The 22,408-nt window shown below is 41.6% G+C and overlaps 1 protein-coding gene across 10 annotated transcripts in view; it reads left to right on the forward strand.

The window, feature by feature from the left end:
- Nucleotides 1-1,677: 1,677 nt before the first annotated feature.
- Nucleotides 1,678-22,408, forward strand: part of LOC103700924 (formin-like protein 6) — a 30,098-nt gene continuing 9,367 nt past the window's right edge. For all 10 annotated transcript variants that reach the window (XM_088718586.1, XM_088718598.1, XM_039114432.2 and 7 more), the window contains exons 1-8: nucleotides 1,678-2,041; nucleotides 2,883-3,586; nucleotides 3,662-3,883; nucleotides 3,965-7,245; nucleotides 7,433-7,559; nucleotides 10,745-10,816; nucleotides 17,297-17,395; nucleotides 17,530-17,571. In XM_088718586.1, the coding sequence (XP_088574712.1) occupies nucleotides 1,969-2,041; nucleotides 2,883-3,586; nucleotides 3,662-3,883; nucleotides 3,965-7,245; nucleotides 7,433-7,559; nucleotides 10,745-10,816; nucleotides 17,297-17,395; nucleotides 17,530-17,571 (4,620 nt within the window). In that variant the 5' untranslated portion in view covers nucleotides 1,678-1,968. The remainder of the gene's footprint in view (nucleotides 2,042-2,882; nucleotides 3,587-3,661; nucleotides 3,884-3,964; nucleotides 7,246-7,432; nucleotides 7,560-10,744; nucleotides 10,817-17,296; nucleotides 17,396-17,529; nucleotides 17,572-22,408) is intronic.

Consider the following 22,408-nt stretch of genomic DNA (forward strand, 5'->3'; position numbering starts at 1 on the left):
ATAATTCAGTTTCATATGCCCTAAATTGGCCTTCTGGCTTTTAGGTTTTACTCTCTTGCGCTTGACGATTCAAGGGTGGTGGTGTTTTTTCATTCACACCAATGTTTCAGCTCCCATCCTTTGCAATCCATATACAGATCTTGTATTCTCATCTCTGATTAAATAAGTTTAAACCTTGGCAGGGATCTCCCATTTATTTGGGTATTCATCAATCACCCATTGCCCTAGAGGGAGGGAGGGAGGGAGCGAGAGAGAGAGATCTTAATTTCTTGGTTAGGGTTTTGTAATTCATTCAAAAGAAATAATGTTCACCTAAGTAAGTTAAGATTGAGCCAATTCAAACTTACATGAGCTGAAATTGCTTAGTTTGAGTTGGCTTTGCGTGAGCCATAGTGAATCTTGAGCGAGTTAAGCTGGAGCTAGCATCAGCTTAATTGTGCTTCACTTATTGGCAATTGTCTGCTATCAGCCCATATTGAAATGTTCTTCTTTTCCTTGATCCACTGAGGCCCATCCTTTTCAAAGTAGATGAAATGCTAAGAAGGCACACAAATTGTAGCACCTTCGCCCTTGAGGTCAGCTTACTAGCACGGTAGGATCCAATTGACCACTCAAATAACCCACATGAAATTTATATCATTAAAATCTAAATTTGGAAACAATTTGGCTCCCCTCCTCGTGCAAATGGCTCTGCTATTCTACTAGGAGCCGTTGGATTGCAATCCAAGGATCCGTGCATACGTGTATTTAGTTCTATATTAGTTATTCGCTAAGTAGATCTTGAGTACTTATATAAAATTAATGAATCTAAATAATACTTTTCAGTTAGCCATTTTGGGTGAGGTCTGAGATTGTTACAAATTATATGACATAGTTTATGACTTATGTAGACTAGGGACACTATAACACTATTAAATTTGAACTCTTAATGGAAAAAATATACCGGAACATGTATGGATAATATTTTTTTTTGGATGTGCTCGTGGTTGTTATAGAATATCTTGTCCTCGAGAACCATACCAATTCGCCTTGGATTTCACAAGACGGTTGATGCAATGTGGGTGGGGGGAGAAAGGTAATCACTTTTTCTTTAATAAATAAAAAAATTAAGGAACATGAACCCGAGACGGTTGCAGGGGATCCTAGCCAGTAGCCACCCCACACAATCATGGCTGTCGCACCACCTGAGATCCATGTCCATCCTTCCAGATCGATCCGACGGCTACTTTCGCTGTTCGGAGCCCAACAGCAAACCAAATCTACCTCCCACCGTAACGGTCGGAAGCCACCCCCTTCCGGTCCCTTTCCATCTCCCCCCACGTGCGGCTTACGTGTCGCTTCCCCGTGGGCCCACTGTGCCGGTTTGCAGGACGTGCCTGATGACGTGCCAGCTTTCAATTGGAAAAGGCTTGGCCCCACTATGAGTCAACTCCTGGTCAACGAAAGCTCGATCACGGGCTTGCGGGCCGGTGGGGCCCACTAAAATCCTCGCTTCACCTCCAAATAACGGTAGTTAACGATGCCATTGGTGAGATGACTCCGTAGGCCCCATCTAGTTCCCAATAGCAGAGAGACAGTTCATCAAACACGGAGGAAAACGCTGTTCGAGGCGACCCAGCTGAGCTAGCCTATTTCGGCTTCCCCTTTCGCTCTCTCTCTCCCCCCCCTCCCTTCTCTCTCTCTCAATGAAGGCAAAAAGAAGGGAAAAGAACGACACCGCCATTGCGACCTCTCCTCTTCTTCCTCTTTATGTCTCGTTCGATGCGATTCTAAAACCCTAGAGATCACTATTGCCTCGAAAATTCTCCAATCGCTTCGGGCAATAGGTATTGGTGCCGCTGATTCCTCATAGGCTCGAGGAAAGATTGCTCGTTTCCGGCATTGGGGCAGGTCTAGTCGTTTCTTGCCGCGGATTTCGGGTTTGGATCAGGACGGGGAAGCGACGGCCGCCGCTGGCGGAGCCGGCGGATGGCGTTGTTCAGGAGGCTGTTCTACAGGAAGCCACCGGATCGGCTTCTGGAGATCACCGATCGGGTTTACGGTAATGCTTTACTCGTCCCTTGTTGTGTTACAACATCGAAAACTTGGAATGTTTTGAGCTATCTTGGTTCGTTTTCCTAAATCTTGGGGAATTTGGAGGTTAGGGTTTCTTTCCTTGTAATTGTGAAAAGTTCACGTTCTTGTGGTACGAATGATGGATTTTGTGCTTTTTTATGTTAATTGAAAGTTCGTGGGGAAATTTTGCCAGAGAAAGTGAGTGGGAGACTTGTGGGATTCGGATGCTCTGAAGCATATTGTTGTTTTGAAACGATATCATGGCTATGTTTGTTTTGTTCACTTCTTGAACTATTTTATCTGTGGAACTGATGCAAAGGTGCAAACTTTTTTGCCGGGGAGGGTGTCAAGAGTGATCCTGTTAATGTTTCTGGACAACGTTGCTATGTGGTTTTTTAGTTTTTGGCATGAGAAGCATTAGAACCTATTCTTCCTTCACTTTTCTGTTCTTCAGGAATTTCAAAATCATTGAAAATTTATACTGTAGTTTTGGCTTCTATACGCTATTGCAGAATTTTCTTAGTTTTGCTCTTCTTACAGTTTTTCCGTGTGCATTTGTTTAAGAATTTGATGTCTCAGTCTGACTCGTACACAATCTGAGAGTAGTTTCTAGGTGAAAGAGTATTGTTTTCTGTCGCTGTTTCTGATTTTTGGCGCTAGGGCTCTATAGGAAATAATTGACAGCTATAGAGATCCTTACCTCTTCAGAAAAAGTATCATAGGTTTGAATTTTTAAGTTAAAAAGTTTAGAGAGTATATGAATCTCTAGTTTCTTTTCCTACAAAATTTAATTCAATTCTCCCTCAACTAACCGGGTGCACTTGCAGTGTTTGACTGTTGCTTTTCTTCGGAAACCATGGAAGAAGATGAATATAAGGATTACATGGATAAAATTGTTGCTCAGCTTCAGGGTTATTATTCTGATGCTTCATTTATGGTATTTAACTTCAGAGAGGGTGAAAGGAAGAGCCAAATTTCAGGAATCTTATCCCTATATGACATACTTGTCAAGGACTACCCTTGCCAATATGAAGGGTGTCCCTTGCTTCCTTTGGAGATGATCCAAGAATTCTTGAGGTTGAGTGACAACTGGCTTACATTAGAAAGGCAGCAAAATGTCTTGCTAATGCATTGTGAGAGAGGCGGATGGCCTGTGCTTGCATTTATGCTTGCAGGTCTTCTGCTCTACAGGAAACAGTACAGTGGAGAACAGAGGACTCTGGAAATGGTGTATAAGCAAGCTCCTAAGGAGAGCCTCCATGTCTTGTGTCCCTTCAACCCTCAACCTTCTCATTTGAGATATCTTCAATACGTATCCAAATCAGACAGTGGATCAGAATTGCCCCTGCAGGATGTTCCTTTTATTTTGGATTGCCTAATCCTTAGAGCTGTTCCAAACTTTGACGGGGAAGGGGGCTGCAGGCCAATAGTTCGTGTCTATGGTCAGGACCCCTCAACCCCAGCTGACAGAAATTCCAAGGTTCTTTTTTCAACATCAAAGACTAAGAAGCATGTTCGCCACTTCAGACAGGTAAGTCTAGTACTTTGAACAGAAAGATATTACTGTTCTGAATTTAAGATTACTGATTTTGTGCTGTAACTGCAGGAGGACAATGCGCCAATAAAAATAAATCTTCGCTGCTCTGTTCAAGGGGATGTGGTCCTTGAATGCAACCATACGGATGAGGATCTGAAGGATGAGGAGATGATGTTCAGGGTTATGTTCAACACAGTCTTTATTCAATCTCATATTTTGCTGCTGACCCTTCAGGATATCGACATTGCTTGGGATGCTCAGGACCAGTTCTCAAAAGACTTCAAAGCAGAGGTAGGTGCTGGTTTGTCTTACATTGGGCGATGTCTGTTACTGATATAATGGGATTTGAAAGTACGTTCATGCCTGAATCAGGTACTCTTTTCAGAGTTTGAAGCTGAGTCAGATACTGACACAGAAGTGGTAGCTGAAGATGAGGATGCAATGGAAGTTGCTTCAACAGAGGAGTTCTTTGAGGCAGAAGAGATTTTCAGCAATCCAGAATGGCAGGATGGACAGAGAGATCTAGACATCCAGACAGCTCTTTTCACACAAATGTTAAGTGATGTAAGTCCCAGATCTGAAGTGCCACATCCGGATGCTGAAGCGAGAAGAAACTTAGAATTTAGAAACCCTGAAAAAGACTTGAATATCATTAATAACCAAGAAATCACGACAATGGATGACACAAGTAGCATGATACATACCCTAACGGAGAGAAACATGGATACCAGCTACATCAAACATGATATAAAGCTTGTAACCAAGGTAACGGCTACCTTAGACAAGATGATCATCGAAACAGATTGCCCAGCTTTGACAATTGAAGAGAAGAGTACATTAGATAATTCCAAACAGGATATGGAGCATATTGTTAACATAGCAGTTGAGGAGATGCCTGCATCAGAAATTAGTAATTTCAAACATGATACTGAAAGACATGTAACAAGAATTACTTCAGATGATATGGGTTGTAAATTAGAAATACCAATGTTGGCAGATGAGGGAAAGAGCACATCAGAAATTAGAGTTTTCAAAAAGGATGCAGAGAGCAATTTTACTGAAAAGAAATCAATTCTGGATGAAGAGAGTCCTAAGTTTGAGACGCCTAGGGTCGGAAATGATATATGGTGCAAACTAGAAACCAGAAAGGAAAGAGAAAATGCTGTAACTGAAAAAGGGGGAGAGCCTAACATTATGTATCAGAGATTGGAGTTTGATTTTCAAAAACAAGAATATGAGAATTTCGAGCCTTCGATGTCAGAGGAACTACTAGCAAGCAGTATGAAACCACCTTCAAGTTCATTCTTATCTGAACAAAGGATTGAACAGCGGGAATATTTGGGTAATAACACAGAATGGATCCCTCCAATACAAGGCTCTGATGCTACTTTTGTGCATGTGCCACCTCATCCTGATTTGAAATTTCCTTCAATTTCTCAAGGTCATGTTGCTGGCAGAATTGAAAATGGTCCAATTCCTTCTTCTACAAGTACAGTTATAGCTTATGCATCTCCAACGACTCAATCATCAACAACTAATATGCCTTCTACAAGTTTTCTTTACAATTTTTCACTCTTTCCATGTCCTCCACCCCCACCTTTACCTCCATCCCTGGAAATAAGGGAAACACTCCAAGCCCCTTCCCATTCTCCACCACCTCCTCCTCCTCCTCCTTTTGGGACCACAATGATTGCTTCTTTTTTTCATCCCTCTCGTTTAGCTCTATCTTCCCAAATGGAAGCACCCCATCAATCTCTTTTTCCTATTCCACCCCCACTTCCTCCAACATATAGTACAATTACCACAATTGCTTCGTTATCTCCACCATTGCCTCTCCAACCTCCATTTGTATGTGCAGCACCATCTCCTTGCCAACCACATCAACCACCACCTCCACCACCCTTGCATCCAAGAGCATCCTCCAAAACCCTACCTCCTCCCCCTTTGCCTTTACCCCCGGTAACATTTTTAAAGGATAGTTCCCTCCCTTTTCCTCTGCCTATGGCCAAAAGTGCAGCCACCAGCTACTCCCCTCCTCCCCCTCCATCATTTGTCCACTCAAGATCATCCATCAAGGTTCCCCCACCCCCACCTCCTCCCATCTGGAACAAATCAGGCGTGCCATCCTCTCCATCAGTAACATACCAAGGAGTAATATCTCAAAACTCCCCTCTTTCCCTTCCATCTCCTCTTTTTCAGCATACTATTGGTGGATCAATTACTTCACCACCTCCTTCACCATCTAGAAAGAATGCAGTTGTGACAAAAGACCCTCCAACACCTCCACCCTCTCCACTTTTTGTGACTTCATCCAATATTTCAGAAAATGTGATCATCGTATCCCCTGTTCCACCTTCTCCCCCTTCTGTTCTCACAGAAGCTTTGTTTCCACCTTCATCCTCAAAAGTTTGTATAGAAACTCCACCTCAACCACTACATCATATACTACATTTAGGGCCCCCACCACCACCCCTTCCCCCTCCCTTCAGAGGGTGTAGAGGAGCTCAGCCTCCTTCCCTACCTCCACCACTTGAGGCTCATGTTGGAGTTCCATCACCATCCCTTCTTTCCCCCCCTATTTCCAAAGGGTCTGAAGGAGCTCCACCTTCATCCCTACCCTCACACCTTGGAGCTTATGGAGGAGCTACTCTACTACCACCACTGCCGCCGCCGCCACCACCACCACTACCACCACCACCTAGCGTTCATGGAGGAGTTACATCACCAAAGCTAGATCCTTCTAGAGGGCTTGGAGGAGCTCCACCTCCACCCCCACCCCTACCTTCCAGGGCTTATGGAGTTCCACCAACACCGCCTTGCTCACCCTTTAGAGGGCATGTAGGAGCTTCACCACCGTCCCTGCCCCTGCTCTCTGGGGCTCATGGAGGAGTTCCACCGTCAGCTCCTCCCTTTTCCTCTGGAGAGCATATAGGAGCTCCATTGCCACCCTTGCCCCTTGCTGGTAAGGCTCATGAAGTTCTACCGCCACCCCATCCCTCTTTCTTTGGAGAGCATCTGGGAGCTCCACCGCCACCCCCGCCACCCCCAGCGCCAGCCCCTAAGGCTTATGGAGGAGTTCCATCATCATTACGTTCTGTTCTACCTGGAGAACATGTAGGAGCTCCACTGCCACCGCCACCTCCACCCTCTAAAGCATGTGGAGGACCTCCACCTCCACCTCCACCAACACCACCCGGAAGGCGTGGAGGTGCTCCACCTCCACCACCACCTCTTGGAGCATATGGAGGAGCTCTGCCACCGCCACCTCCTCCTGGAGGACATGGAGGAGCTCCACCTCCACCACCTCCTCCTAGAGGGCATGGGGGGGCTCCACCTCCACCACCTCCTCCATTAGGATGCACACCTGCCCCTTCAGGTCCTCCTAGGGTCCCTGGTGCTCCTCCACCTCCTCCAGGCACACCTGGTGCTCCTCCACCTCCTCCAGGTGTACTTGGTTCTCAAGCTGGCATAAGAGGCTTATCACCTAATTCTCTAATTGGGGGAAGGGGCCATGGGCTTGCACGTTCCATAGGGCCAGGTCTGCCTGCATCAACTCGAAGGTCATCACTAAAGCCATTGCATTGGGTCAAAGTAACAAGAGCGATGCAAGGAAGCTTATGGGCAGAACTACAAAAACATACTGATGCTCATAGGTATGATATATTTTGTTCATCTGCATAGCCAGTAATTAGATGTTTTGGATAGTTACAACTTACAAGTTTATGACTTTTTCTGACGTTCTTGCTAATGTTAGTTGGCAGTAAAGTTTAATAGTTTGTTAGCTACAACCTTGGTTTTCTCTATCCTCATAATTCTCAGTAAGTTGCCTTTTTAATGCAGTACTTCAGAATTTGATGTACAAGAACTTGAGTCACTCTTCTCTGCAGTGGTTCCAAAATCAAAAGACAGTTCTAAGTTAGGAGGGCGTAGCAAATCTGCTGGATCTAAATTGGATAAAGTTCATCTGGTAAATCATCTATAACAAAAGACACTCTCAAAGAGAAAAGAGGACCTGAAAATATCATTACTTTAGTGCTATGATGTTACTCAAAACTGTAGCTTATTATGCTTCTATGATACATGTTGATCAGTTTACATGCTTGTTATCTAGATTTAGATGTCTTATCTGCATGTATTTCTTATTTTCCTATTTATTTTTAATGTCACATGTAGAAAGACTGGAATAAGAGCAAGAACACATAGCAGAAAAGTGGTTCTTGACTGCAAAAAAATGATTGTAACTCATTGTTTAGGTTTTACAAACAACAGAGATAAGAAAGCACTGTTTTGTATTTTTTGACTTAACAGAAGAAACTGGCTAATTTCTGATTTTGAAAGCATATCGTTTCACTGTCACTTGATCAGTCAGTGAGAGCATATATGTCAATACAAATATTGCTATAAGTCAGTCAAAACAGAGAAGATTGAATTTAGTAAGACTATAACAATGTATTTCAGAGAGTTTAATGCATGTATTCGAAGAATGCCCATATTTACCGAGGTTACCATCCCAAAGGTTGGAATCCAACAAGAAGATAAACTATGACAAATTTGTGGTGCCTGAACATATTGTATAGGTTGGCCTCAAATGGCAAGATTGGGTTTACGTGGTGATAGTATTTTAGAGTTGTAATCTTCATTTTGAAATCAGTATTTGGGTGTCTTAGTAAATGTTTGAAATTGTTGTCTTGGGTGGGTAATAAGATGTCTGGTGCCATGTTTACTTTAATCATAAGCATAATGTGGTAAAATAAAACAAATAATATTATTAGAGAAGGTTCAGAACTTCATTCCTAATTAGTAGGAACATATCAACTTAAGATTTCTCTTTTGAAAGTTTTCCATTTTGGAAGTTTCATTAGTATTTTGGCTGAAGATTTATTGCCAAAGCCAAGATTTAGGCTTTAGTTCCCGTAGTCACCTAAATACAGAGTAAATAGGCTTAGGCAAGCTGGATAAGGCATAATTGGTTCAGGCTGTGCTTAAGAGTTAAGACACTTTTTAATGCATTGGACCAGGCATGGTTTGGCGACGTATAGTTTTGGAATTCCTTGTCCTGTTTTGGTGGTGACATGCTAGACAGCTACTTCAAATTGCATGCTTGACCATATTTGATACTATTTGCTTAAGATATCTGTCAGAGTACTTATTTCAAGTATCCCATTAGAAAAGATTGTGGGTACTCCAGAATATGTTTCCAAAAGATGAGGGAAGAGCTCTTCTTTTTTTTTCGAATAATATAAATATTGACTTTCTAATAGTGGACGTGATGGATGGTTAACTTCAGGGTTTGTGATGTTGATGTTTTGTATGGTGTATGCCCCTTTTCTTTTTTCCTTGATAAACCACTATGCTTCATCGATGCTTACATATATGTGTGTGCGCGCACGCGTGCGTGCGTGCGTGTAGGAAATAGAAATACTATTTCAAAGATTCTTGTATCGGCATATCTAGATTGGTGTATCTAGATCTGGAATTTGTCCCCATGCTTCATAGGTGACATGTTAGCACCTCTAGTTGCACTAAAACATACCCCTTGCTTGTGGTGGCCAAAGGATTGGAATCAATGGATCAGTGTCAAATAGCCTAAGTGAGAAGGGGAAGATTAGGCTTCTTGAACCAAGTTAAGAGAGGAGAGAAGAGGAGGCAAACAAGTAGTCATTCTTGAGGTGTTAAAAGTAGAATGGAGGCAAAGAATGAGCAAATATTTAGAAATCAAAAGAGGGCATCCCAGATTAATTTTAAAGGAGGAAGTATAGCCTCAACACCTTTAGGTATCGGAGAGATGTGAAATTTCTGTAGGTTATGACTGGAATTCACATTGAATGAGTTGAATGTGTGTTTTCCATGGCATGTACCATGGGAGAGAAGGAATATGCTCAAAAATCATTGGTGCAAAATAAAGAAGAAAAAACTCCTTTATTGGAAGAACTACAAAAGTTAGCTGTGTGGAGACAATATACCAAAACAGCTGGCAAATTTTGCAAATTATCTATTTTTTTGCTTTCGTGGCATTGAATTCTTCAAATTAATCCACTAGTCCCCATGAGGAATATTTATATGCTACCTATGTCAGTTTTCTTTTTTTTATGAGGAAATTCTTGTTTATTTATTTAATTATGTTAGTTTCCATATCATTGTAGCAGCAGTCTAAAGCTCTGTTTATGGTGATTTAAAATAAGTTGAGTGAAATGATTTTAAATAAATTTTCCTTTTTCTAATTATAGAGCACTCTTCTTATTTTTCTTTTATTTTGACTATTGTAATACATGGGTACTATTGGATGCTGGAAAGGGCATGTACTAGAAATGCTGCTTTAGGAAATGAGATACCTATTCTTACAGCAATAACTAAAAAGGATCTTTTTGATAGCATATAATTTTGGCAAGGATGTGTGCTACCTGCAGCTAAATTACACATTTGTGACTTGACAACTTGAGCTGATCGGCTCTTATAGTTTGCACTGATTATTTCATCATATGATGACCATAGTAAATAGTTAATCACTAAACCATTTTTCTTACTTCCCGTCAATTATCCACTATAGCTATCTTTCTATGATCTTAGTAGCAACAAACTTCCACATATGGTGGCGTGCTTGCTTCTGAATCTCCTCGGAATCTTGTCCTTGCGCCTGTTATCTCAGCATTTCTTTGTTCATTTTTTCGAGACACTTTATCATACCTGCACCCAAATTTGCATCTGCATGCACTTCTGGTAAGTGGTAACTAGTGACTGTAATTAATCTCAAGCTTGTTTCAGTTATTTTGTTTGAGAATTAAAGGACCTGATAGCTGTATGTGTGATCGAGGCTAATAACATATGGACATTTTAGATTGCTATTTTCTTCAGAAGTGGAAAAGGTTTCTATTAAAATTCTACTTGAATATTTGACATATCTTTGACTATTATATACTTTTAGTCTATACTATGCAGCAGATTTTATATGCTTGTGACTGGCTTTTGGTGTCTCATAATAATTAAGCACCTTAAATTTTCACTGGTTGCTAGCATAATTATTTTTTTTGGACTTGATTGATCTAATTTGTTTCTTTAACCATGATCTAAGTATTCTCAAACATATGGATGTAGACTATCTTTGTATTTCAATTACACTTTTGCTGATAAGCTCAATTGCTGACTTTCTTGTAGATTGATCTAAAGCGGGCCAATAACACTGAGATCATGCTTACAAAAATCAAGATGCCTCTATCTGATATGATGGTAAGCTTAACACAATTAGTTTTTCATGCAGGCTGTGTGCTCGTAACCCTTTTTCATTGAGACTTCTTAAACAAGATACTCTAGCCTGTCAGATACTGGCATTTCATCTTAAAACTTACATGTAATTGTCAACAAGATATAAATTAGTATGCTATGCATAGAAAGCATAAGTGATACTTTGATCTGGAATAATCTTATAATAATATTTCTGATTTTACTTGATAGTCTGTCTTGACATGACATTTGCCTTAAATTATATGTTCTTTAACATTGACTGCTCTTCTTTTTGTTTCAAACAAGGTCCGCCAAACTAGTACCAGGACCCGTACCGGTCGGCGGATGGGTCGGTACGGTACTGTACCGACACACGATAAATGAAACCGGCACGCCCAATTTTTTTTGGAGTTTTTCAAGTTGATTTAATTAGTATTTAATTTTTTAGAACTTTTTCAATGATTTTAAGTCTAATTTGATATTTTTTGATGTTTTTTTAATGTTTCTATGATCCCGGTTTAACCTAAATGATGCATCTTATTGTTTTAAAATGATACAAAATATAAAATGATTAGTGAGATATTGCATGCTACAAGAAGCAATATGAAATATCTTCAAATCAAGTAGTGAGGTAAAAAATAAAAATAATACGATCAATTACTTATATTTAAAGTACAACATATATACCGATATCTAAAATCTCGTCTAGTGGCGATGCCTTTTGTAAATATCTAGATCATTAGCATAGTTAGGAGGCACATCAGCCTACCCCTCTAACCAAGCGATGTTGTATTTAAATTTTGGCATGATCTCTTTTTATTTTGCAAATTTTGAGCTATTTTTTAAGCTAAAAAAATAGAAAAAATGAGATAGGGGAGAAAAAACACACCACCTTATTTAGGCTTAGATTTTTTTTTCAATCATGTTAAATCAGTGTGATTTCACAAATTGGAGAGAAAGAAGAGTTACGACTAAATGAACTTCATAAAAAAACTGTTGGAAAGTCCTTCGCCTTTCCAATACTTCTTTTTAACAAAAGAAGCAAAGGGGGAGGAGGCTTGGTTTCAAACCGGGTCGACTCGGTGCGAACTTCGCACCGAGTTCGAACAGAACCGGTCGGTTCGGAATGGTTCCAGCTAGTTTGGTCCGGTTTGAGCCTTTTCTGGCTAGTTCTGGTCAGTTCGGAATCTGTTCCGGCTGGTTCGAGGTCGGAACCAATTCTAATAGGCGAATCAACCCGGTTTCCTAACTTGGTTTCAAATGATCCTAAATATATAGTTCATCATATTGGAGGAGGAAGTTTGGAGAGAGTTCCACTATCATTTTCTTCTTTTTTGGAGAGAATGGAAGGGTAGACCCATCGAGAATTCATAAAGATCATGAATAAATAAACCAAAATATTAAAATGCTGAAAGAGGGGGGAGAACAGGAGAAAAGTTGGGAGAGGGGGAGGAAGAGTTAGGGCAAGAGGAAGAGGCTGCAGATGGGGTTTGCAGGGTGGATTTCCCTAGTACTATGTTAGGCCATTCTAGGAAGAGAGGATTAGTTCTAGTGATAAAAGCCTTGCGCAATTATTTGTTGAGGAAGGCACTTTTTTTTCATTCCAGACAAATACTCTAACAAAGGATGACAACAAGATCTACCTCTTAGACTCTTCTTAAATCATCTGGTTCTCCATAACATCCAAATTGAGTGGAGAGAATCTGGCCAACCTCTATTGCTTAGTTTAAATTTGACACTTCTCCTCATTTCTATGGAGAGTGAATTCCATTATTATGATTAGCGCATAAATCTCAATGGGTACTTCTACCAATTGAAACTCAAGAGGAAACACAATTATGGTTGCAAGGAACTATGACTCTAAACTATAGAATAAGTACAATTTGGATTTTTTGAAGTATTTTGTATGGATCGCTGGCCAAAAGTAGAACAGTAGAAAAGGGAAGGAGGGAAGAAACATCCTTGACAAGGAAGAAGCAAATAGAGGAGAGTATACAGTTTGAGGCTTTAGGAATTTCAGAAAATAGAGGAGCTCTAGGAGCCTCAACAAGGAAGAAGCAAATAGAAATTGACATATGAGAGGGAAAGGAGCATCTTGCCCAAGTTTCATGGTCATTTATTTGAAGTATTTTAATGGAACAGACCCTAAAGTTTCTATTATGCAACCTAGCTACATATTTTATCTTGTCAAAAATAGAATGGTCGTGCAGCATATATTACAAAAACTGAAAAATCAAAGCAATATTACGATGTTTGATGGTATATCAACTAATGTGTCACATGCTAACAAATGATATAACTTAAGGCCAGCTAACACTTCCGTACAACAATGTAGCCATTAAATATTAGAAGATGTGGTACACATGCTAGTGTGTTGACTACATTGAACCAAACATAGTCAAGGACAGTTAGATACTTAGACTGCAATGGTGTTACTCCTGCATTTATTTCAAATCTTTGTATCCTAGTGACATGATATACACTTTCTTATAGAAAATTGCTCTTTCTTCCCAGTCCATCCCAGTCCATCTAGACTTTTATTCTAGGATAATTTTGAAGGATTGTTGTCTAGTTGAACAAATTAAAATAGATATTTTCTTACCCTAAAATTGGGCTTTAAGGTTCTGTTGCATTCCTTTCTTTTGCCAAGGCTGAATTAGCATATAAGTCGTTACTAGCTCAAGCAATACATATTAGGTTGAGAGCCAGTTATAAAACATTCTCAATCTTTGATGGATCATAAGATACGCCATATTTGTAAACAAAGTATGGAGAACCATCCCGAATCAAATGGTTTGGGGGTATCAAACTAAATCACCCAAGAATCATAAGATACGTCATATTCTTAAGCAAAGTATGGAGAATGATCTCAAGCCAAGTGGTTTGGGGGGTATGAAACTGAATCACCCAAGAATCAAGATTAGGCCAAGGAAGCGGAACCATCCTAAATTTCTTGGTTCGGGGCATACTGAGTCGTTCGGCGGCGGACTGAGATGGTTCCGGCAATAAAATCGAGAAACTAGCGAGGGAGGGGGAGAGGGAGAAGGAAAGAGAGGAAAAGAGAGAGAGAGGGAGAGAAGGAGAGGGAGGAAGGGAAGAAGAGAGAGGAAGAGGGCGGCGGTGAGCAGTGGCTGCCGGAACAGGGCCAAGGTAGGGGGAGGGAGGGGTTTCGAAGCTTTACAAAGCCTTTGCTAGGGTTAGAGTACTATTGCTGCCACCCCTATTGTTGCAGACGATGATGGCTAATATCTCCCTTTTTCTCTTCAGTCTCACCATGTTGCTACCTCTTTCTTTCTAGCTACGACACCATCATTGCGATAGCCTAGCTGATCGTCCTTGCCAATTGTCCCTCGTTGATAAACTCGTCGATCGCCCTTGATGCCTTCCACTCCAAAAGGAACTTGTTAGAGGCTGGAGGTTACAAATCTCATCGATTGGTGACCAAAGTGGATTGAGGGCCAAAGATCACAGATCGAAGGCTGGAGGTTATAGATTAGAGGCCAGAGATTGCAGAATAGGGGTCAGAGATCATAGAGTGGAAGTTGGAGGTATGCTTGTTCCTTCCTTTGTCTCTCCATCTTTTTGGGGTGAAGCTTGGAGGGATAGGCATGGTGCTATGTACTGTGTGTCGATATGATATGGTACGACATTATACCAACCCATCCCTAACCGATACAATCATCAGTACCAGTTTTGCAAACTTTGTTCATAGGGGTGGGCATGCACATGCACATGTGCAAGTTATTAGAAAAGTTAAGAAAGTAATCATATATATCAATGTATATGTTTTTAAACAATTGTAATGCTCTTGTAGGTTGTACTTGATGATCTATCAGATCACATAACTTCTGCATCTACATCTAGAGTTGCTCCATGCAGTGTTGTTAAATGCATGAGTATGGTGTGACTTAGGTGCAAGGCACTCCATCAGGTGCAAAGCACTCGCAGGTGCAAAACTAGTGCCTCGCCTACCAAATGAGTGCCGTGCACCTTGCTGACGCAGAAAGGCATAAAAAGGGAGTGCCTTTATGATTGTTTACTTGCTATGCATGTGCATGTGATTATGGGTGACCACAATTTTGTTGTCTATGGTGTGTGATGATTATTTTTAAGTGAGTTGTGTGTGCCTTCATGTTTGCTACAATATGTTTTTGTAGGTCTACTGGTGGGTTCAACCGGTATTAGTTAGGTGTTTGTGATTGTTTTGGTACCTGTTTTATTTATTTGTGCTTCTTATCAATATAGTGAGGATGGGCCTTGGCACAACGGTAAGATTGCTCCATTGCATTTTGAGTATTCAAAATATGGAAATAGCCTCTCTACATGCGGGCGTAAGGATGTATACATCTGACCCTCCCTAGAATTGGCAGTGGCAAGAGCCTCAAGAACCATGGTTTGCCGTATCGGCCCAAATTGAGCGGTACGGAGTGTACCATACCATACCGGTTCGGTATCGATATCCGGTACAGGAGGCGTACCAACACTCGGTATACCAAAAAGACTTTGTACCGTACCGTACCGAACAATGCTAGTGTGTCACCAATACGGAGTCTAGTACCGAGACGGTGAACCTTGTCAAGGACTAGTATGATCCCTTTTTTTACTTATTAGATATATTCAACATCATGAATTATAGCTATATATATATATATATATATATATATGTAAGCATCTGTAGGCACACAAACACACACACACACGCACACACACACACACATATATATGTATGTATGTATGTATGGATGGATGGATGCATGCATGCATGCATGTGTGAATGTAAATATATACATGTTTGCATGTGTATTTATATATCTTCGTATGCACATAATATACCTAACACACACAATACAAGATATTTATGTGTGTGCATGCGCATGGGTGTGCACGCATTTGTGCATGTGTTTTGCCTTCACTTTAGCACATGCCTTTCATTGTGCCTCGAGCTTAGGCTCCAAGAGACCTTGGCACTTTAGTGAGCCTTGGTCCTTTAACCTCTGGCTTCATGCAATTAAGTTGCTAAAGCTCATCTTTATCTCCTTTAGAAGTTAAAGTGAAGGGCTTGGTTAGCAAGTTACTATTAGATGCACATGTTGTAATCTTTAGCAATGACCATTGTATTTGAAAAACTTTCATTCTGCTAAAATTCACTAGCTCTCTACTACTATGTTTTCACATCTGATTAGTAGAAATTAGAAAAGGAAATATAAGAATTAATAGAAAACATGACTAAATTTGGTTGATCTTGGAGAGGCACATGAAACAACTTAGAATTAAGTCGATTAAGTTCCATAGACCCATAAATGACATCCCATCTTCTTCTACTCTCCATGTTTCTAGTCCCATGGCAAAAAGGAAAATTTTCACTTTAACCATCTTAATATTCTCCCAAGGACTTTGTTTCTACTTAACAAAGGTTCATCAGGTTTAGCTGGTCTCAGCCAACACACACCACAAATCTCCAATTCTTAAATGCATCAAGTGTGGGTGCTTTATGGTCAAAACTGTGTTGTCACCTTGTGTTTGCATTATTTGACCTGCCCTTTGGCAGCTATATTTTTGCATTGAGCTTTGCCTTCATTGCATGGCCCCTATCGTGTGGTTCAATCATTGCATGGGCACAAGGAAGGACACTGTTTTGATTAAGGTTTGTCAAACCGGTATTGGAGGTTGTATCTACTAGCGATCGGTTTAGTATAGTATGGATTTGTACCATACCATACTGGAGCATACCAAAATAGGGAGAGGGAGGGGGGAGGAGAAGGAGAGGGAGGAAGAAAGAGAGAGGGAGAAGGGGAGAGGAAGGAGAGGGAGGGAGAGGGGCCAAGAAGCTTCGACTATGGACAGGGAGTTTCGAGAGCCCCGGATCCGGTGACTGATTGAGAGAGAGGGGGGAGAGAGAGGCCGAGAAGCTTCGATCGTTGACGGGGAGCTTCGAGAGCCTCAGGTCCGATGATGGATTGAGATAGAGGGGAAGAGAGGGTAGGGAGAGAGAGGGAGAGATAGAGACTTACCTAGCTGAGGACTCGTTGTCGTCATCATCATCATAGGGTGGCAGCTTCGGCTCGTGAGGACGGAGGCTTCGGTATTAGGGTTTTGAAATCCAACCAAGCTTCACATGGGGGAGGGGCAGGTCATTTATAGCAGACCGGTTCGGTTAGGTACGCTCCAAATGGGCCGGTTCACCACAGTTCGGCTAACCATGGGTTTAATCACCAAGGATTCAGGTTTTATATGCATCCTACCATTTCATTTTTTAATTTAAATTAATTTGGAGTCTCCTGTTGAAAATCAAAAGCACCAGAGCTTTTTAATGTTCAGAATTTTGTCATATGTTTTCATTTTTCAGATAACTTTAAATCATTTAATATTTTATATAGGAAATGCTCATATATGTAGAAAATGGTGGTGGATATTTAGCTGAAATTCAGCATTTACAAAATGTAAATATTTTCACAAATTTTAGCTTCAATTTGTATGTTGCTGCAGAATGCTGTTCTAGCGCTGGATGATTCAATTCTAGATGCTGATCAAGTAGAAAATCTCATAAAGTTCTGTCCAACAAAGGAGGAGATGGAGCTTCTTAAGGTGTATATAATAAAATAAATTACAGTCCCTTTTCTTATTATCCATTCATTTCTTTGGTTAAAAAGTTCTATCTTTCATTAAACAAGTCTCCTCAAGAAATCTTCTAATTATGTTGTACACCATTTGGCTATTAGGGCTACACGGGCAACAAGGAGAATCTTGGAAAATGCGAGCTGGTAAACTTTGACATTTTTAGCTTATGAGGTTGCATTACTGCTTTCATAAGATTAAAGATAGCCCCAAAAAAAAGTGCTATTATTAGTGTCTCAAATTTGGTATAAAGATAAGGAGTACAGTATATTAGCTACATCAACATCGAAAACAGATACATAAACAAGTCAATTTTGTAAGCATGGTAGAAGAAATGGGAAGGGAGAAAAATTCATAAAATATGGTGCATCTTTAAAGACCAGCAACAAAAAGGTCAAAATTTATCAATGTTTATTGAGATCATTTTTTTCTACAGCTTACATTTCTAATCATATAATCACTTAAACTCTGTAACTATCATATAAGACTCTCAGATTGTGGTTTCACTTTGCAGTAAATAATAAACTAATACTCCCTTTAGAACTTCACTAAAATGTTTTTCAGATGTATTAAATTTCACAGATTGTAGACCTTATCCATATGCAAATTATTGAAGTCTCCTAAGACCCGCATCCCGGCCTCAAGCTCATGATCTCATGATTGCTCACTTCATTTTTTAATATCATTTAATATCATAAGATAATAAATTTTTGGTTTAGAATTCAAATGCTAGGCATTTTAAGGTGATCGACTTTCTTCCATTCAAGAAGCTTGTTGACAATAACCAGGCCTATTGGACCTAACAAGCATAAGAAAAATCCCACAATTTATGATTATTTAATTATAAAATTTATTTTGAAACAAATTTTTAAGGCTTGATTTTCTTTTTTATTTTTATTGAGGAAAAATTATTATAACTCTGCAATCTTTTTATGGGAATATTTCAAGTTAATATCATATAACATGATTTTTTTGGATTTTTTGTGTGTATACCCTTATAAATATATGAAATTGCATGAATACCCTCACAAATTTACTACTTGCATGGATACCATCATTAATTATTCTTTTTACATGTATATCCTTATCTTTAATTACATAAATATCCTCACAAATTTACTACTTGCATGCAAGGTTCGCCGAACCGGTACTGGGACCCGTATCGGTCGGCGCTTGGTACGGTTCTGTATCGGACCGAACCGGTAGAGCAGTGGCAGGTGGCCCATACCCAACCCAGTTCGAAATCGGGTTGACTCCGGTTCGCACCGAGTCGGCACTGAATTGGCCAGTTCTGCCCTATTCTGGGCAGTAAAGGATCGGTTCTGGCCGGTAGGAGCCGGAACCGAATATGAATGACGAACATATCCGGTTTCACATCAGGTCGATTTGGTACTACCTGAATCGGATGGTTCAACCTAGTTCGGCAGACCTTGCTTGCATGTATACTCTTATAAATTATTTGTCTTTGTGTGTACACTTCTATAAATTATTATTTTTTGTATGTATTCCCTTAACTTAATAAAGATAGACATGCGAAGACAAAAATTTATAAGGATATATGCAAATAAATTTGTGAAAGCATATATTGCAAAAAAAAATAAATTTGCAAGGTCATACATACAATTTCAGATATTTATAAGGGTATATATGCAAAAAATATTTTTTAATAAAACAAGAATTTATAAAAAGCTAATGATTAGCACTAATAATTTTATTATTATTAATTTTTGTGGAAAAAATTATTGCAACAAAAGTTTGATTGATTGCTCTAAAAAAATATTTTAGGCCTAATAGTTTATACTTTCTTTTTTTTGGAGCTGGCGGGGACCCTCGATGCCTAAGTCAGAATAACGAGGCAACGATATGGATGGAAGAGGGTTTCAACAGAGGGTGGCTCTGTAAGTAATATTGTATGCATGAGGTATATTATCGTATGTACTTGAGGTACCCCAGGTTGCCCCTTTATATAGGAGAGCTCATTTTGTCATTACCTAGGGCTGACATGGCGTACAATGATGGCCAGACAACGACCGATGGTACGACCACAGTGTAATAGTCAGTCTGCATGGGTGGCGTGCAACGTAGGTCTGGCGCAGGGCGTGGTGTTGCCACAACTGTGGGTTGCTAGGGTTGTCGGTTGTTAGGACTGTCAATCCTTGTCCACATGTGCTGATTGTTCTCCTCAGTTGGTAATGGCTCTCCGGCTGGTTGGCTCCTGGTCGGGGCCGAAATCATTCACCTCGGTTTATGTGCGAGGTCAAGAAGGTCGGTCTGGCTTGAGGTCGAGGTGTCCAACATTACTTCCATCACTTATCCCCTACTTGTGAGGCCTAACTGCATTCTGGTTCTGGCAATAGAAGTCGAGCCGTCACCTTGATCGAGAGCGAGACCTTTGTCTGGGGCATTAAGTGCGTTGATCGGTCTTTCCGAAGCGTCGTCGGATCTAGGCCATCCCAAGACGTCATCATTATAGGGCAACTTCGAGATGCTATTAATGTAGTGATCTGGCAGATCACCCACGTCGTACCTCAAGCTGACATGTGGCTCGATTTGTCCAGTAGCTGGCTGGTGCTTCGATCGGGGTCGTCCGTGTCCCTATATAAGGGCGTCCCGGCATCCCCAACCTTCACCTTCTACTTCTTGCTCCATTTTCTCCACCTGAGTGCTCGAGCATCTGGTCCCCACGTGGTGCTTTGGTGAAGTCATTCGTCTCCGGCTCCAGCATCCTCCGTGCTTCTCCATTTCTGGTAGATTTTCGCTCCTTGGCTGCTCGACCCTTCTGTGTCTTCTCCCTTGCTATCTTGTCTTCTCTGTCCTTCTTCATCTTTCTCACCATGATTGATAGTGAGGTTAATGCCTTGGAGGGGAGTCGATCGTCGTACCATTCCCCCAAGCTTGGGAGCCGTCGCCTTCGACTAAGTCCGAGGTCCAATCGGGCCCAGGCCACTAGGTGTCCATCCTCACACAAGAGGAGATGGACCTTGTTTGAGCCTAGCATTTTATTCCTCCTAAGTTCGTCTTCGAGCTTGCCGGTCCCAATGGCCGGGTTACCCGATCTCCTTCTCGGCTCGGCTTGTACGAGGAGACTTTGAGGGTCGGGCTGAGACTACTTCTCCACCCCTTCTTTGTCAACGGGGATGGACTTCTCCGGCCTTGATGATGATGACGATGATAGTGTCAGTGAAGGTGGGAGCGACGACGTCGGCGACCCCGTTGACGGCGAAAGTGGCAACGTCGGTCGTGGTGAAGGCGCCAATGGGGGTAAAGACGAAGGATGAAGCCTTTCACCTCGTCATTTTTGCTTTTTTTTGCTCGGATTAGTCGAGCTTGATGTACTTTTTTTTTGGTTTGGCCTCTACTGAGGTCAGTATAAAAGGTTCAAAAGTAATGAGAGTGGGAGAATTTCTCAAGTACCTATGTTCGATTTTCATTCTTCCCATTTACTTTTGCTTGACTTTAGGTTGTCACTCCAAGCTTTAACTCTTTTGGCCCTTTTTGCCTAACTCCTGCTGAGGTCAATGTATATATTGAAAGATAATAAAAAGTAAAAATTTTTCCAAAGAACCTGACTTCGGTCTTTACTTGTGTTGGTCGTTCCTTGGTTTGAGTTCAGGTTGTCGCACCGAACCCTCCTCTTTGTGGAGCTTTAGGTTGTGTTGGGCTCCTCGGTCGGTCTTCTCGGAGTTCGGCTCTCAGAAAATTCTGAGTGAGCTCGGCTGAAGGTCCTAGGTCGGCCCGAGGTATCTCCTTTCTTGATCATCTCTGGATTATCCCGGAGGCATTCCTGGACTATGGTCCTAGAGGAATTCTGAGTGGGCTCGATCTTCTGTTCGGAGCGTTTCCGACTTAAAGAGGTTAGTTGGCACGTTAAGCCTTTGGCACGGCGGCTGATCTTCTGCTTGGGCCGTTTTCGATCTGAAAAGATCGGTTGGCATGCGAAGCCTTTAGTGCGGGATAGGTCTCTTGCTTGGGCTGTTTTCGACTTGAAGAGGTCAATTGGCGTACTAAGCCTTCGGCACGGCAACCGGTCTTCTACTTGGGCTGTTTTCGACTTGAAGAGGTCGGCTGGCATGGCAACTGGTTTTTTGCTCGGGCTGCTTTCGACCTAAAGAGGTTGATTGGCGCGCCAAGCCTTTGGCGGAGAGGCTGACTTACTCGGGCCATTTTCGACCTGAAGAGGTCGGTTGGTACACCAAGCCTTCGGCACGGGGGCTGGCCTTCTCATCTCTGGACTACGGTTCAAGAGGCATCCTTGGACTGAGGTCTCAGAGGAATTTCGAGTGGGTTCGGTCTTACCTTATTGATAATAGGTCGAAGGCTGTAGGAGTTCCAAATCCATGGGATTGGGGCGCCGTCGAGGTGCTTCAGCCTATACGCCGAAGACCTTTAGTTGTAGGACTCCGAGCTCCATTAAAGGCTTGAGTCCGATGATAAGTGCCTCGTACTTAGTTTCGTTATTTGAGGCCAAGAATTCAAATCGGACAGTGTACTCCGTGATTACTCCGTTAGGGCTAGTGAGTGTGGGACCGGCCTTGTTGCCTCTCGGGCCTGATGATCTGTTCACTTGCAGGATCCATGGCCGCCCTATGGTCTTCTTTTTGTGGAGCTCGGCTACACGAGGCACTTGGGCCTCGGCAGGTTTGCCAGTGATGGTGTTGATGACACTTGCTATTGGGAGATTGTCAATTTGTTCTAGGGGCGGCGGATCAGAGGCCGAGACAAGCGCTCCTTGGCCTTGCCAAGCACGCACATATAAGTCCAGCCACCAGCGCCAAATGCATGCTTCCTTGAGCTGAATGCAATCTGCGGTGTCATAGCCACGATTTTGGTGAAAGTGGTAGTACTTCTAACCTCTCTTGGGCGTTGTGTCTTTCATCGGATGCGGAGGGCACATATAGCTTCAGCTTTCAACCTCTATGAGGATCTGGGTCCTCGGGGTAGTGAGAGGGGTGTATCTTTCGAACTTCTGCGCAAGGCTCTCAG

Source organism: Phoenix dactylifera, chromosome 1 (genome assembly GCF_051530095.1).
Source record: "Phoenix dactylifera cultivar Ajwa chromosome 1, Ajwa_hap1_PhDact_Kaust_v1.1, whole genome shotgun sequence".
NCBI classification, from domain to species: Eukaryota; Viridiplantae; Streptophyta; class Magnoliopsida; order Arecales; family Arecaceae; genus Phoenix; species Phoenix dactylifera.